Raw genomic sequence first — 14,743 nt, forward strand, 5'->3', positions numbered from 1 at the left:
TAAATGGTATTTTACAGTGCCTTGATAAAATTACAGCTAGAGGCAAAGTGGTGATAGACAGACAAAGGCCATGGACAAATTATCATACAACTATTAGCTTGTTTCCAAAGGGTTTTATGTTAATCTTTTAGTGCTTAAGTACCCCGCAATTAACATCAGGAGGAGCTGCCTTCCAGCAAGCCTTGCAAATTGAAGTGCTCAGATAAAGAAGTAGTTATTCAGATGTAAACCAGAGGAACGTCAGGCTATCGGACTGAAGTGTACAGGAATTTTTATGTGCGCGAGTGTGCGTGTGATCAAGGAGGTATAACGATATCATTATCTCTCATGGGCTATGACACAAGATGTCTCTTTCAGCCCGCTGCGCTTTTGTATAGCACTAAAGCAGGACGTTAACAGGCAGATGAATGGCTCTCATCGTCAGTGCCATCTGATGAAGAAACACGTTTACATATCAGCACTGGTGGCTTGATATGCAAATGCGGCCCTTTGAGAGGGCTATAGGGGGATATGGCTCATTGTTAGGGTTCCATAGCCCTGTGTTCCTTTTATGCTAAGCAGAGACATACACATTGTGAGAGAGCGGGCGCCCATCTTCTAAATCAGCCTCCATCTCTGCTAGCTTAAACCAACAAAGGAGGCCACAACCCAGTGATTAATAGGCTAATTAGCAGTGTTACTATCGGGTCTATCTTGTTTTTCATTTCTGTTTGGGAAAAAAAATCTGTTTCCTATCATATTATGAATATATCTGATGTAGTTGAGGGCAAGTATAGTAAGAATCATGCTAGAGGTAATTATCTGGTAATAGTTTAAAATGTATCCCATTGATGAGAATGCTGCATACTTAAGGCCCCGATATACAGTACTCACGGTGAAGTTCTTTTTCGTTCTTTGCTTTGGGGTAAAAAGAAGTTCAAAATACTTTAGCAGCGGTATACTGTTAGCGAACATCCTGACGCCGCCTACGCTGCTGAGAGCGGCGTTTAGATGAATATGTTAATATGTGCTGCGCGCTTTCCTTTCAATAACAAAATAAACACACAACAAAAATGACAGCGGTGTGAAAACAGCAGTTGAAGCATAGCCATGTGGATGTTTGCACAAGCTCTGCACTCCAGACTCACTTTATACAATAGATTGTTTAAAAGCAAGCATGAAACATGAAAAAACAGTGTCGCTCTTTCAATTAGAATTGCAACTACATTTTCTGCTATAAATTGGCTATCCAGTGTGTTCATGTTTTTACCCATGGACATCCGACCTCGAGGGACTGAACAGAAGAAACAAACCAGAGAAGATTTCCACATCAAATAAGGCGGAGCTTCAGAGCCACACCCACATATTACGTAATCGCCACGGAACAATGGTAGTTTGAAGGTATTTACTTGCTATTATAAAAAATCCGCTTTGGCAAGCTGTTTTGAACTCCCGAAACTAGCACAAAATGGCCTGATTTTTGTCTGGTTTTGTTTGAAATGACGTCACACCAGTCCGTTCTTCAATTTCACGTATATCGAGGCCTTTACTGGCTTTTAAAAATATGCAAAGGTCTGTCTTTTGTTTAACGTGAGATTTGTGTGTTGTGGCTATAACATTCAACATTCTAAGTACATTATTGCACTATATAAACCTTTTCCTAATTGCCTTGGACAGAAAGTGTCATCCAAGGAACCAAATGGAAAGGGAACCTGGCAACCTGTTCATAGAGCAAATAGCAATGATCTCATTAGAATGACAACAAACTTTCAGTATGCTTAAAAGACTGTTTCAATAATTAAAGATTGTGTATTTTAAGATTGTGTACAGTCTCAAAACAATAATAGAGAGTTGGTTACGAGGTGCACAAAACTGTGACTGTGCACAAGTTCTATGATGTGACCATGAATTTAAAAAGGGACGATCATATATCTGCCTGTGATTGAGTTCTATTTGACTATAATTGATGTACTATTATAGTATTTATTAATATTTTGAATTAGCTTTTATTTACAGGTTTTAGGTCTACGTTTTAATTTAAGTTTATGTTCTAGTAATTTTATAAACTTTTGTTGTTTTTGTTTTTTAAATATTTCTAATTATCTTCAATTTACTTTTATTTCAAATTTAGTTTTAGAAATGTTTGTACTTTAGCTTAAACGAAAATCTAATATTCATATTTTATTGCAGCTTTATTTCAATTAATGAAAGCAATTTTTAATAGTTTTTGTTTTAGTTAACAATAGCAACACTGATTAAGATGCACATGGAAAATATAGCAAGCATGAAGCAGAAATATAATCGCTTGAGTAAATACTGCCAAAACTTATCCATGTCTTCCCTCCTGAATACTGAGACCTGATTTCATGGGGCCATCTAGGATCTTTTTCATGAGCAAGAGTATTGAAAGATTCATTTCTTTTCAGCCAGGCACCCTGGGTTTCACTCTTTTATTTGCTCGAACCCTATGTCCACAAAGTCATTGTGTTAGTGTCCAGATAGGAAAATAAAACACTTGTCTTTATTCTCTTCCCCCATGTAAATACGGTAGATATGGTCTGACCAGACCTTTAAACATGACAAACACTTTTGCCTTCAAACTGAATTCCTTTGTGTCAGACCCTATAACTTATTGCACATGATTACAAAGCTACCGATATAATAAATTAAGCTGATGGACAGAATTATACCCAGTGCTTCCTGCACTCCCCAGTGACGCATACTAGCTTAGTGCTCCTTGACAGCAGCCTGTGATTTAACACTAGTGAGGAGGCCAAGAGGAAAACAGAAAACATTCACAGGAAAGGTCTGAGACTGGGCCTCCGCCTAGTTTACAAACCCTCTCTTTTTCTTCGCAAACGCACCACCATTAAAAACCAGAGCGGAGCATCTGGTAAGATAGAAAAGTGTTAATACGTTAGCAGTGAAGTTTATCATTTCAGTCCTGAGAGGGAATTGTTTGACACTATAGTCAGTGGAAGACAAGAAAAGGGGATGCTAACTTGCTCCAGTGCTGAGTCTTGTGCATTAAAACAGATGTGTGGTTTTGACGTGGGCATGTCATGGGCAGAGATAAACAGAGTAAAGCAAAGAGGGTGCGGAACTGGCACGACACCGGCTAATTTATCTCACTGAGAGACAGATTAAAGGCAGGGCCCAGTAAAACAAAGTTGGGCCGCCTTAATCAGGGGACAGACTGCATGCCTTATAAATAATATATCAGGCCTGGATATTGAGAGGCCTGGGTGTTATTAGAGAGCATGGCCTTTTAAAGCAACAAATACAAGCCAGTGAGAGAACTATGGGTCTGTTCCAAAACCTTCTGAGCTGCCTGGCTGTCTACACGCATACATAGGCTAACTTTATAAGTGACAGATTCTACTCACATATTATTTCAATAGAGCATCAGCATGTTGCTAAGCTAGCTACACGTAACTGTAGCAAACAAGGCACATAAATGCTCTTTGAATAAGGATTCTTTTTAGGATTGAATGAATTATTCAAAGATTTATAATCAACATTTCTCTCGTCTTATCGGCCACCTTGAATAGATTTTTTCACTGAGCTGGTTTCTGAAGAATACATGCAATGCTAATTTAGATTTAGATTCTTTTGGCTAAAAGAAGCATCTTAGGAGGTTTAAAAAGCCTTAAAATACTGTCCATATAGGCACTAGGTTCACTAGGTTTTAGAAAAATTTGTGTTTAGACAATATTTGGTCCCACTTTATATTAAGCGGCTTTAACTACTATGTACTTACATCTAAAAATAAGTACAATGTACTTATTGTGTTCATGTTGTATTGTAAAACACATTGCTGCTATTGAGGTGTGATACGGGTAAGGTTAGAGACAGGTGTGGTGGTATGTGTAGGTTTAAGGGTGGGTTAAGGTGTAAGGGAAGGGTCACCAGCGTAATTACAAATTTAATTAAATAAATGAATTACAGCTGTAATTACATGCAGGTATTTTTAAAATATAAGTACAATGTAAAAACATGTATGTACACAATAAGTCCATTGTATCAAATTATTAATTTTAATGTTAGTACATAGTAGTTAAAGCCACTTAAAATAAAGTGGGACCCAATTTTCTTCTTTCGACTTATATGAGACATCTTATTTAAGGTTTTGTTACTAATGCTACTTTCCATGCTTAAAGAATGTTGTGATAGCATGCCCAGTTTAATTTCCCAATGTTTACATTTTTTTTTTTCAGCGTATGTTCACTTCTATGCTAAGATTTTCCTAAACTCTTATGCAATTTTTATTTTTTTTGCAAACCTTCCATTGTGTTGAGATTTTTGTCGTAAACTTCCCATTATGCTAAGACTTTGTTGCTTACGCTACATTGCATGCTCAAGAAATATTGTGATGGCACGCTCAATGCACTCCGACCTCTTAATTTCACCATTGTTATTGTTTAAATTTATGCTCTGAGTAGCATTTATGTTTTTCTTTTTGTTAGATAACACCGAGGTTATTTCAGCGAGTTATTTGGCATGCAAATGCCCCGCAGGTCAAGATGCAGCATCATTTCAATGCTAAAACATAAAACAGTTTTTTATGTTCCTCTTGCTCCATAGGAGAAGCGTCTCTCTTTAACTTTGATTAGGGTGAAGTCAGGGGAGAGAAGACAAGATTTAAATTTCTCAGTGTTGTAAGTTCGACATGGGGTCACAGCTGGGCCTCTCCCACCATAATTGCAAGGCTTGATTTATCTATAAAGAAGCTAAAATACATATAAATCTCCGGGCTCATCTTTGTTGCAGGATTCCCTCTCTGATTAATGACCAGAGCAACAAAAAAAAAAACACAAATGTGCTGTGAACAAGTATGAATTATTAATCTCGATGGCCTGTTAAATGTGTATATTTCCTTAAGAAAAGTCAAGGTGTTTCACGGCTATCTCCCGTTTTGCTGATGATGGAGAATGCGAGGTTGACCGCGTTCTCGGAGCTCTAATAAACTTTATTTCTACCTCAGCCATCAACCGCGGGCCCCACGCATAAATATGCTTTATGTAAATCTGTCAGCACCTGGCCTGTACCGAGGCTTCTGTGTAGATATTGGCCTGTCTGGAAGTTTATGACGAAGTTTAAAATCATTCATTAAACTGACCCGCCGGTAAATCCACTTACTGGAAAATTGCCCCCGCTCTTCTATTTGGTTTGTAGATGCGATCATGAGTCCATTTTTAACTTAATTAATTGGCCGTTTCTGTTGACAAGAAATTTATGCAGTAATAATTTGCTGGAAATAGATGCAGAGAGTTGGAAATGAGATATCAATCACCGCCTCGTGTTCCAGCAGCTGCGGCGCGGCTAATATGAAAGTATTTCAGCCACTGACGACCCCGCTGTTTGTGCAGTCAAGATTATATATACCCACGATCCATTGCCTGCCTGAGAGGCGCTCATGGAGGTCTATGATAACAAAGAGTTTGTGATTTATAGCTTGCTGTGAAAGCAGAACTTGATGAGATTAAACAATTTCATAGCACAAGTGTTTCTCAGACCTTCTGATTTGTAGTTGTGAGCCGATAGTAAATCAAGTTTATATATCTGAAAGCCTGCTCAGCAAAGCAGTGCAATTACTGTTTAAGACAGCTACTTTTTATTTAATTTTTATCCAGGGTTTGTCTCCTTTATTTTCACGCCTGTCAGGGAGGCGCTCACCTTCATAAGTCCTTCTCCCGGGGAGGGGAGGATGCTGGGAGAAAAAGGCCTCCTGCTATCTTTCCCTCACAGCTTTTAAAACCGCACCGAAGGAAGAGCTTGGCTTGTCTTGCTCTTGCGGTCACTAATTTGATATTTTAGTGCATTCTTTAATATGACATGTGATGTGATGGATGTTGACATGTAGGGTTTGTTTCTATTAAAGCAATAGTTCAGCCAAAAAAAACTAAAATTCTGTCATTAATTACTCACCCTCATGTTGTCCCAAACTCGAAAGACTTTTGTTCATCTTTGGAACACAAATTAAGATATTTCTGATGATATCTGAGCGATTTCTGTCCGTCCATTGAAAGCTACGCAACTACCACTTTGAAGCTTCAAAAAGTCCATAATGAGATCATAAAACTAATCTATATGAATTGAGCGGTTTAGTCCGAATTTTCTGGAGAGACACGATCGCTTCATATGATGAACAGATTGAATTTAGGCTTCATCAACACACACATTAGATATGGTAAATGGAAGCTCAAGCATGTTCCCTTGACGTGTGAAAACCAATGAGGTTCATTCTCGTGTTATGCAGCACGTTTGAACTTCAGCAAGAGGTTTCTTCTCGCCTGTCAAGCAAGTTCAGTTCAGCTTCTCTTTATGTTCGCTGATCAATGTTTAAATGTGAATAAAAGACTAAATTCTGTCTGTTAATCATATAAAGCAATCGAGTCTCTTCAAAAAATTTGGACTAAACCGCTCAATTCATTAGTTTTACGATCTCTTTATGAACTTTTTGAAGCATCAAAGTGGTAGTTGCATAGCTGTCAATGGAGGGACAGAAAGCTCTCAGATTTCATCAAAAATATCTTTCATTTGTGTTCTGAAGATGAACGAAAATCTTACTGGTTTGGAACGACTTGACAGAATTTTCATTTTTGGGTGAACTATCCCTTTAATAATGACAAAAAGGGTAGAAGTTCACAATTATTATTGAAAAACGTTTTGTTAAAAACAATGTGTGTGTTTGTACAATAGCATCATCCCGCTGCCCTCCTAACTAATCGATTATCATCATACTGTAACATTTATTTGTTCTGCCTTATACGCTGTAGGCTGAAAGCACTTTCAAACTAGTCGACAACCTCACCCTTTATCTCTCCTGCAAACATCAAGAGATCTCATTATTTAGACACATCTCAGGGTTTTTTTTCCTCCCATATGCCCCAAGTCAAAATTAGTTTTCACTCCCTCTGTGATCTTCTCTGACTGGGGTGCGCTGGAAGTAAAGAAAATGGCTGTCTTCACATCAGGGCTGAGTCAAAGACGCACTTCACAGAGCCGTTCTTCCAGCTTAAGCATTGCTAAGTAACCTTCACATTTCACTCATGTAAGAAGCTAATTTCCTTTAAGTTCGCATGTCACTTTCTGCAGGTCTGCTTTGTGGGTACTCTTCGAATGTCTCGGAGCGTCTAATTGCGTAGGAAACATCCCAGACAACCTGGTTTGACAGTCCTACTCACAGAATCCTCAATAATTTAACATCCCACACACTTGAAAACATCCCTGACATTAGATACAGCTCCTAAGCGCAACATAAAGAGCCACCGTGTGTCATACCTTTGAGAGAGACTGTCTGTGAAATGGAAAGATATAGAGAGGAGATACACATGCATGGGCAACTATAGAGCAGTTGATAAATGCAGAATTTGAAGTAAAATGCAGAAATTATTAAATAAAACTTTCCAGCTGCTTTATCAAACTATAATTAATCATCTACTAACAATTTTGTTTAGTTAATAGTGATTTTAGCCCATTGTATGGGCTAAAAACACATACATCTATAGACAAAAAACTAAAAGCCGAAGTGTATAATCTCTCAACATTTCAGTTGGTCAAAATAAATAAATAAAAACATTTCATTTGATTTTAATATGAATTTTAGCTATAAATGTTATTTCTGGAAAAAAGGGAAAAAAAGTTTATATATATATATTGTATGTAATATATAATATTTTATATTTTGTTGTTTGAAGTGAGAAACCTTTTTTTTTTTTCAGCCTACAAATGTCTTCCATATATTATATGGATACAATTTGAATTGTCTCTAAGTGTCATGAATGAGAAACACCCTGCAGTTTTAACTTAAGGTTTAAGTAAAGTTAGTTCAACTTTCCCCCCCCCCCCCCCCCTTACATTTATGTTCCTGGCAGAGTCATTCTTTATAAAGTAGCTGATAATAAATGTGTTTTTTTTTAAAGAGTAGGTTGGCTCTTTTAAGTTTAACCCCTGTAAAGCCATGTAAAGTGTTGTGCCTGTTGATATGGGTGATTAACTTCCTCCTTTTTAAAGCTGAGCTATACATAGAGTCCCGTCTCCGGAGAGAATTTGGGTATAAGCTTGAGGCAAAAGCTGTTTCACTTGTGATCACTGATCATGTGATACATTTACGTAGCACAAGTGCATTGAAGTAGAACTGGTAAATCATTAAGTACTTGCTCAATGCAGCTCACACTGTGATCACACCACAGAAAAGACTTTAAAACCCTTGGAGGGCAGGCACCATTACATCCAGCCTTCTCTCCTTAGTCATTACCTAAGAAAACAGAATTAATACAGTTTTATGCACACTACAGCCATTTAAAACACATTACTGCCACACATCTGAAAGACAATTATGAAGGTCAAAAGCATTAAAGTGCTTCTTCAGTGAGTGGCACACTGTTCTCAGCGTGACATTTATACTGCGTGTAATCACAGTCCGTGCTTCAAATATAATTGACAGGTCTGACCTATATACGATTGAAGTATTTTTACACAAAGCTTATCATGTTTAAATGAACTTAATGAGTAAAAATAGAAAATCAATATCAGACCGACATTTCATTGACTTAAATACACACAAAGATGTTGGTTTTCCCTCTGATCTTGGGCTCATCAGAAGGAAGAAAGAAAAAAAAAGTCTTGCACAAGACAAGGAAAGTTTCATACCCACAGAAAACATTTTTTTTCTTGTTACAGACCCAGAGAGAAAACATATCAAAAACCATTTTACTACATGTCTTTTGCAAGCACAAAAAGCTGAAATGGTGTCAAGAGAAAACAAAACAGAAAGCTTGTTTCTTCTAACAATTGCTTTAAGCTACAAAATCTCCTTGAATCCCAAGCCTCCCGTTACTGTCGAATTTCCACTCTCTTTCTCTCGCTCGCTCTTAAAGGGAAAGCAGGCCCTTCTGTTGGGCCTGATAGGTTGTAGGCTGATGCTTAGCAACAACATTCCTGTGCCTTAAGTAGCAGTAAGCCCCTGGCTGAACTCTTTGAAGTGGCTGTCAGGCCACATTTATTTCGTTTTAGCACTTTGTCTACTTGTCCAGATATATAAGGAGATAAAAAGCGCTGGTGTTTACACTGATCTTTGCCTCTGTTTCTCTCTCCCTCTTTCTGTCTCACTCTATCTCTGTATATCTCTTTTGCGGCGCTGGTAATTAGATTGTAGTCCTGATCAGGCATCGTAAGCATGAGACGCGCTGCGAGTTGCGCTAGACATCAGGCTCAACTCTTGATGTTTCAGCGAAGGGTATCTCCAGCTTTGGGGGTTCGCACCAAACCAAATCATAGCGTTAACTGCATCTTAGCCACCCGTTCACCTCTTCCCACTCTCTGGGGTGGAGATTTGTTTGGAGTTGATAATCACAAATGGCTGGATTTTTCGTCATTTATTTGTGGGGGTGAAAAAAGGACATGCGAAAAGAAGAGGGAGCATGAGTATGATGTATAATCCAGGAGACGAGTCATATTTCACTGTGACATTTTCAGCAAGCAGTCCTCCCTTTGAGTGCAGAGCCCCTGTTGGGCTGAGAGCTGCTGTGGCTTTCTCTGTTAATGCCATTATTAGAGACTTTTTTCTTTCTCCAGCTTGTAAATTTCTGCTGCATTATCATAAAGTGTAGTGATTACTCAGTGTATAAAGACAATAATGATGTGAGCAGGCAGCATATGCCAAGGGCCTGGAGAACAAGAGCTCGGCGTGCTGAGATGAGACGCCTATGCAAACCTGACGCTGCAGCGCCCCCATCTGACCAGTGCAGGAAATAATGCACACAGGCGTGAGTGGGTGGTGAGAAAGAGAACGAACAAAAGAAAGAACTAATCAAAGAAAGGAAGAATGAATAGGTGCTGAAGATGAACACAGTGTTGACATTGGAAAAAGTGTCTTGGCGTTTGACCTCCCAAAGTTCCAGATTTCTCTGAATCAGGGCTGCCAGATTTGGTGTGAAGAGGTCTTCTGTCGCCTCAGTGGCATAACTGCATCTGAAGATTTCTTCTAGACTCTAGATTGCATGCTCACTCTCTCTGTCAACCTTCTGCCTCTCTATTCAGACTCACAGACGAGTCTCACTTGCAACCTTCAGAAATATGTTTATTTCAGTCGCTGCTTTATATATGGCCATTTGGGTTTTTTGAACACTTAAAAATGTATCACTGGCATCAAATCAGTTAGCAATCAAAATAAAAAAATAAAAAATCAAGTGAATTCAACACTAAGACTCAGACACAGTTAATGTGTTGAACTACACCTGTGGTTAAATTGCCAGGTCACCAGTGTGTATTTATACAAAAAAAAAAAATCCCTGTGACACCAGTTAGTTATAAGTAATTCAGACATGGCTCAGAAATATGTTGATTAGTTTTCTTAGCTTTTGCATTGTTTGTTTGCAGATGGAACTTGCTTTGATGTATTGTCTAATGCAATAACATTTAGACATTTTGAACTACCCAAATACTTTTTTAAGGGCCACTGTATTATCATTCATTATAGATGGGCAGATCTGAGCTCACAAGTTGCCATTTATTTGATGGATAGTGATGCATATCTTTTAAAAGCAAAACAAAGTGCTTTGTGGAAGGAGAAGCTCTTAACTGCCTGTGCGTGTTCAAAGCTCCCAGACTGAATGAATTCAAAGGGCCCGGGGTGACCCCTTGGCTTGTGATTATGTTTGTGTAAAATCTTAAGGATGCCGATCAAAGCAAGGCTCTTGTCCGCCTGCCCTTTTTTTTTGCCAAGAAAGGCCCAGATAACAGCTGGCATTCAAACAGAGTTTTCCTTTAACTTTTTTTATTTTTTTGCCGGGATTCCCATTATGAGCCAGGCCTTCTTTCTCATCTCGAGGATGGCTCATTGAATAAAGAGAAAGAGAGGAGTGGATGGGAGGGGAGGAAGTGGAGGGAGGGCTCTGATTAATCTTCTTCCAGGGTGGGGGTGTTTGATCAGAGGACTTGGCCCGGGAGGGGTGGGATGGTTAGGAGAGAGGGGGTATCTCTGATGTTGACAGCAGGCGACTTTTGCGCACGGCATGTGATTGACGTGCCTGGCCGCTGGGCCGGAGGGGGGGGTGCTCTGTGTCCGGTGGGGCATAGCCGGCCCCTGTCTGTGGGTGGTGGTGTTAATAATGTGGCAACTGGGAAGATTAATTGTAGACAAGCAGCAGGATTACGAGCGGCTTTGTGGCCGGGACAGGGCTGTTTGGTGGGGAAGGCCTCTGATCTGTCAGGTCCAGAGGAAATTAGTCAGGGAGGACTGAAGCTGACACTACAACTGCTGCTTTAGGATATTAAAGCCAAATGGCCAGAGGAGATTGAAATGGTAACAAGGAAACTGCTGACATACTCGGAAACCCCGATGCAACTGCACCCCGCTGGATTCTTGTAATTAGGGTGATAATTAGTCATGTGATAACAACGAGAGAGAGAAAAAAAAAGCTTTTTTAAGTTTTAAAAGAAAAACATTTACTCCATTCTTTGTTGCTGGGCAACGGTAAACAGCCTGCAGATAGTTAACCTTTGGAAGAATGTTTAGAATGTATTATTTTGATTATCAATTGTTATTATTTGTTAAACATGGGTGTCTATCGTAATTGTTGCAATATTTACACTTTTTCTATTTCAGTCAATATAAGTCAGATTTAGCTTATTATAAATAATATAAATACTTAATAGAAACACTTAATAATACCAATATGCAGCAAAAAAAGGGACAGTAAAGACATTTGCATTGTTACAAGCAAATATTTTTCAAATAATTCTGATGCTTCACAGTTTCCACACAAATATTGTTTCTAGAGCAGCAAGCCAGCATCTTAGAATGATTTCTGAAGGATCATGTGACGCTGAAGACTGGAGTAATGAGACTGAAAAAAATGTTCAAAATGAAAATAGTTATTTTAAATTGTAATAATATCTGACAATATTACAGTTTATACTGTATTTTTGACCAAATTAATGCAGCCTTAGCGAGCATTAGAGACTTCTTTAAAAAACATTCAAAAATATTACCGACCCCAAACCTTTAAGCACTATATGCATAATACATTTTCAGCACTAAGCTGAGTGTTTCCAATGAATGGAAAAATAAAATATGCCTCCTCTACTCTTTATTTGTCATTTTGGTCCTTACAATGATTAAATGCTCTGAGAATTCCTGCCTGCAGAAAAGCACAATATTTTCACAAAGGCATCAGATATCAACGCATCATGATATACTGTGTTTTTGGTCCTTGAAAGAAGACAAAGGAGGTTGAAAACAACACTTTTGACCTACCAGAAGCACACAGGCGATCTGTATTCTCTGCAGCTCCTCTCCTGTTCTGTCTATGCGGTGGCCTTTATGTGAATATATTTGTATTTTTAAGGTCGGCCAGTGAGAGATGAGTTTACTTAAACTCAGGTCTGGCCTTTGGAGAGCAGTAATTTCATGCCACCTGTTGGATTGTCAACACACAACAGCGCGTGTGAGTGAGTGGCAGGCTGACCCGGGCCTGACCCGCGGGGCTCTTCATGGCTGAATGGTGGCTGGGGCCCTTCCCCTGGTGGCCCCTTCTCTTAAACAGGCAGGGGACAGGTAATCAAAGCCAGGGCCCCGTCCTCACCTTTCACTCCTCTCTCTGCAAAATAATGAAAGTTGCCCTCGTCCCGCACCCTGAGAAAATAAGAAAGCCGCTCCTAACATTCACATCCTCTCCCTGCGCTGATGAAATTTATGGCATTTAGACAATCAGTCATGGAGGTGAAATCTCACCCGCATTCTCTCGTTGTCTCTCACCCCGCCGTGCCTTTCCATTCTCTCTCCCTTTTGTGGCATCAGTCTGGGAAATTATTCCAGATTGCTTGTGACAAATGAGTTCTTTTCATTGAACTCAATTAGGATCATTGCATACAGAAATCAATAACCAACATTTCTCCTGTCGGTGTTGGATAATGAATCGTCGGAGACGTTATAAATGTTCGCAGGTGTGTAAACTGAGCATGGTGAATTTATGTTTGTCCAAACTCTTTTTTTTTTTTTTTTTAAGGACGCTGCCAGTGATCTGAGGCCCGAATCCGCCACAACGCTGTACACCCCGCTGCCACGAGGATCCAGAGATGCCCGGAACCACAAAGGTAGTGTTTTTTGGACAAAAAAAAGTGTGAGAACGCAGTATGCGTACATTTTTGTCTCGGCATCTAAACAAACGTACACTCGATTGCTAACAGAATCTCTGCAGAAGTTAGACTCTATGCGAGGCTTTCGTGCCAACTGCATTTATCATGCTCTTTTGTCTGTGCAATGCAAAGCCCTGTTTTTATGTCACGGCCATGGCGGTGGTACTTTCATGCGAGGTCAGCTGTGTGCTTCTCAACCCCCCACCAAGGACAGATCTATTTCACAAAGGCTGACCTGCACCTCTCAAGTGATGTAGAGGAAAGCCCAGTGCTTTGTCAAAATCATGCTGCTTGAGAATAGTCCATTAAAAGGTGAACGGAGCTGACATATGAAATATTTTTTCTCCCTCTTAGATTTGGGCGAGCTGACACTCTCCATTTGTTATTTTTACGATACTGTACTGCAGCGTTAGATAACACAAGCCCTCATCTTCGTCCTTCGCCTCTTTTTATTCCTCTGCCTTTATCGTGCCATTTTTATTTATCTTGACTTATTGCCTATTCTATTTGCTTAATGCATCGGCTCTGACACTGTAACTCTTTACTAAAACTCACCTTTGGCTGTGCCATGAAAATGCTTTAATAGAATAGCCATGACACTAAAAGATGCAGTTCACCTCCAAGACACTGTCAGTGGAAATTGGGCATTGTGTTTGGATTGGCGATAATTCATGGTGTTTCTGTGTAATCCTAATGCAGTGCAAATATTACCTGCTCAAATGTTGTAGATTATTTATTTATTTTTTGTTTGTTTAATTTGAGCATCACCAATGCTTTTAAAGGCAGGGTAGGGGATTTGCCCCATAAACACTTTTTGTTATGCTGGTTGAAAATCTCTTCTCATCCTGCCGAACACAGAGGAAGATATTTATAAGAATGTTGGTAACCAGACAGTTGATGTACCCTATTGACTTCCATAGTAGCAAAAAATACTATGGAAGTCAGTGGGGTACATCAACTGTTTGGTTACCAACATTCTTCAAAATATCTTATTTTGTGTTCAACAGAAGAAAGAAATTCATACAGGTTCGAAAAAACTTGAGGGTGGGTGAGTAAATGATGAAAGAATTTTCATTTCGAAGTGTACTAATCCTTTAAGTGGTCTAAATGTATTTATATATATATACAGTATATATATTATCTGTGGAAGATGTCGTTGACCGTCAACCGCATTGATTTCGGTCCGAATGCAATGATACGATGTCTGCCTGTCAACGTATTTATTTTCATACATCTGTGCAGACATCACACATCATCAGTGCGTTTCATGCTATGTAGAGTTAGACAGATGTCAGTCACTGAACACCGCAAACGGAAACAGCAGCCACCTGTTCCTCCTGAACCAAAACCACAGGCTTATGCTGCGTTCACGCAATAACTACTGTAATTTGGAAGAGATGGAAACCTGTGACGTTATACTCGGAGCAGTTCTTTACTCGAATTTATGTGTTTCGATGGCAACACTATCAACGCCGAAATGAATCTGCAGCAGTCAGGTGGTACAGTTAGAGCTCTTTAAGTTGTTTACGTTCATTATTATTGTAATGTTATGTGCTTTGAGACATGAGATAGTTTAACGCCGTCTCTCGTGATGCTTTTGTTTGCTCCCTGCTGTACGCGC

At 39.3% G+C, this 14,743-nt stretch overlaps 1 protein-coding gene across 1 annotated transcript in view; it reads left to right on the top strand.

The window, feature by feature from the left end:
- lrmda (leucine rich melanocyte differentiation associated) overlaps positions 1-14,743 on the top strand; it is a 285,546-nt gene that overhangs the window by 236,276 nt on the left and 34,527 nt on the right. Inside the window, exon 6 of the mRNA XM_056248133.1 lies at positions 12,993-13,080. Coding sequence (XP_056104108.1) covers positions 12,993-13,080 — 88 coding nt within the window. The remainder of the gene's footprint in view (positions 1-12,992; positions 13,081-14,743) is intronic.

Source organism: Rhinichthys klamathensis, unplaced genomic scaffold, assembly GCF_029890125.1.
Source record: "Rhinichthys klamathensis goyatoka isolate OS25496 unplaced genomic scaffold, OSU_Roscu_1.1 h1tg000053l_1, whole genome shotgun sequence".
NCBI lineage: Eukaryota > Metazoa > Chordata > Actinopteri > Cypriniformes > Leuciscidae > Rhinichthys > Rhinichthys klamathensis.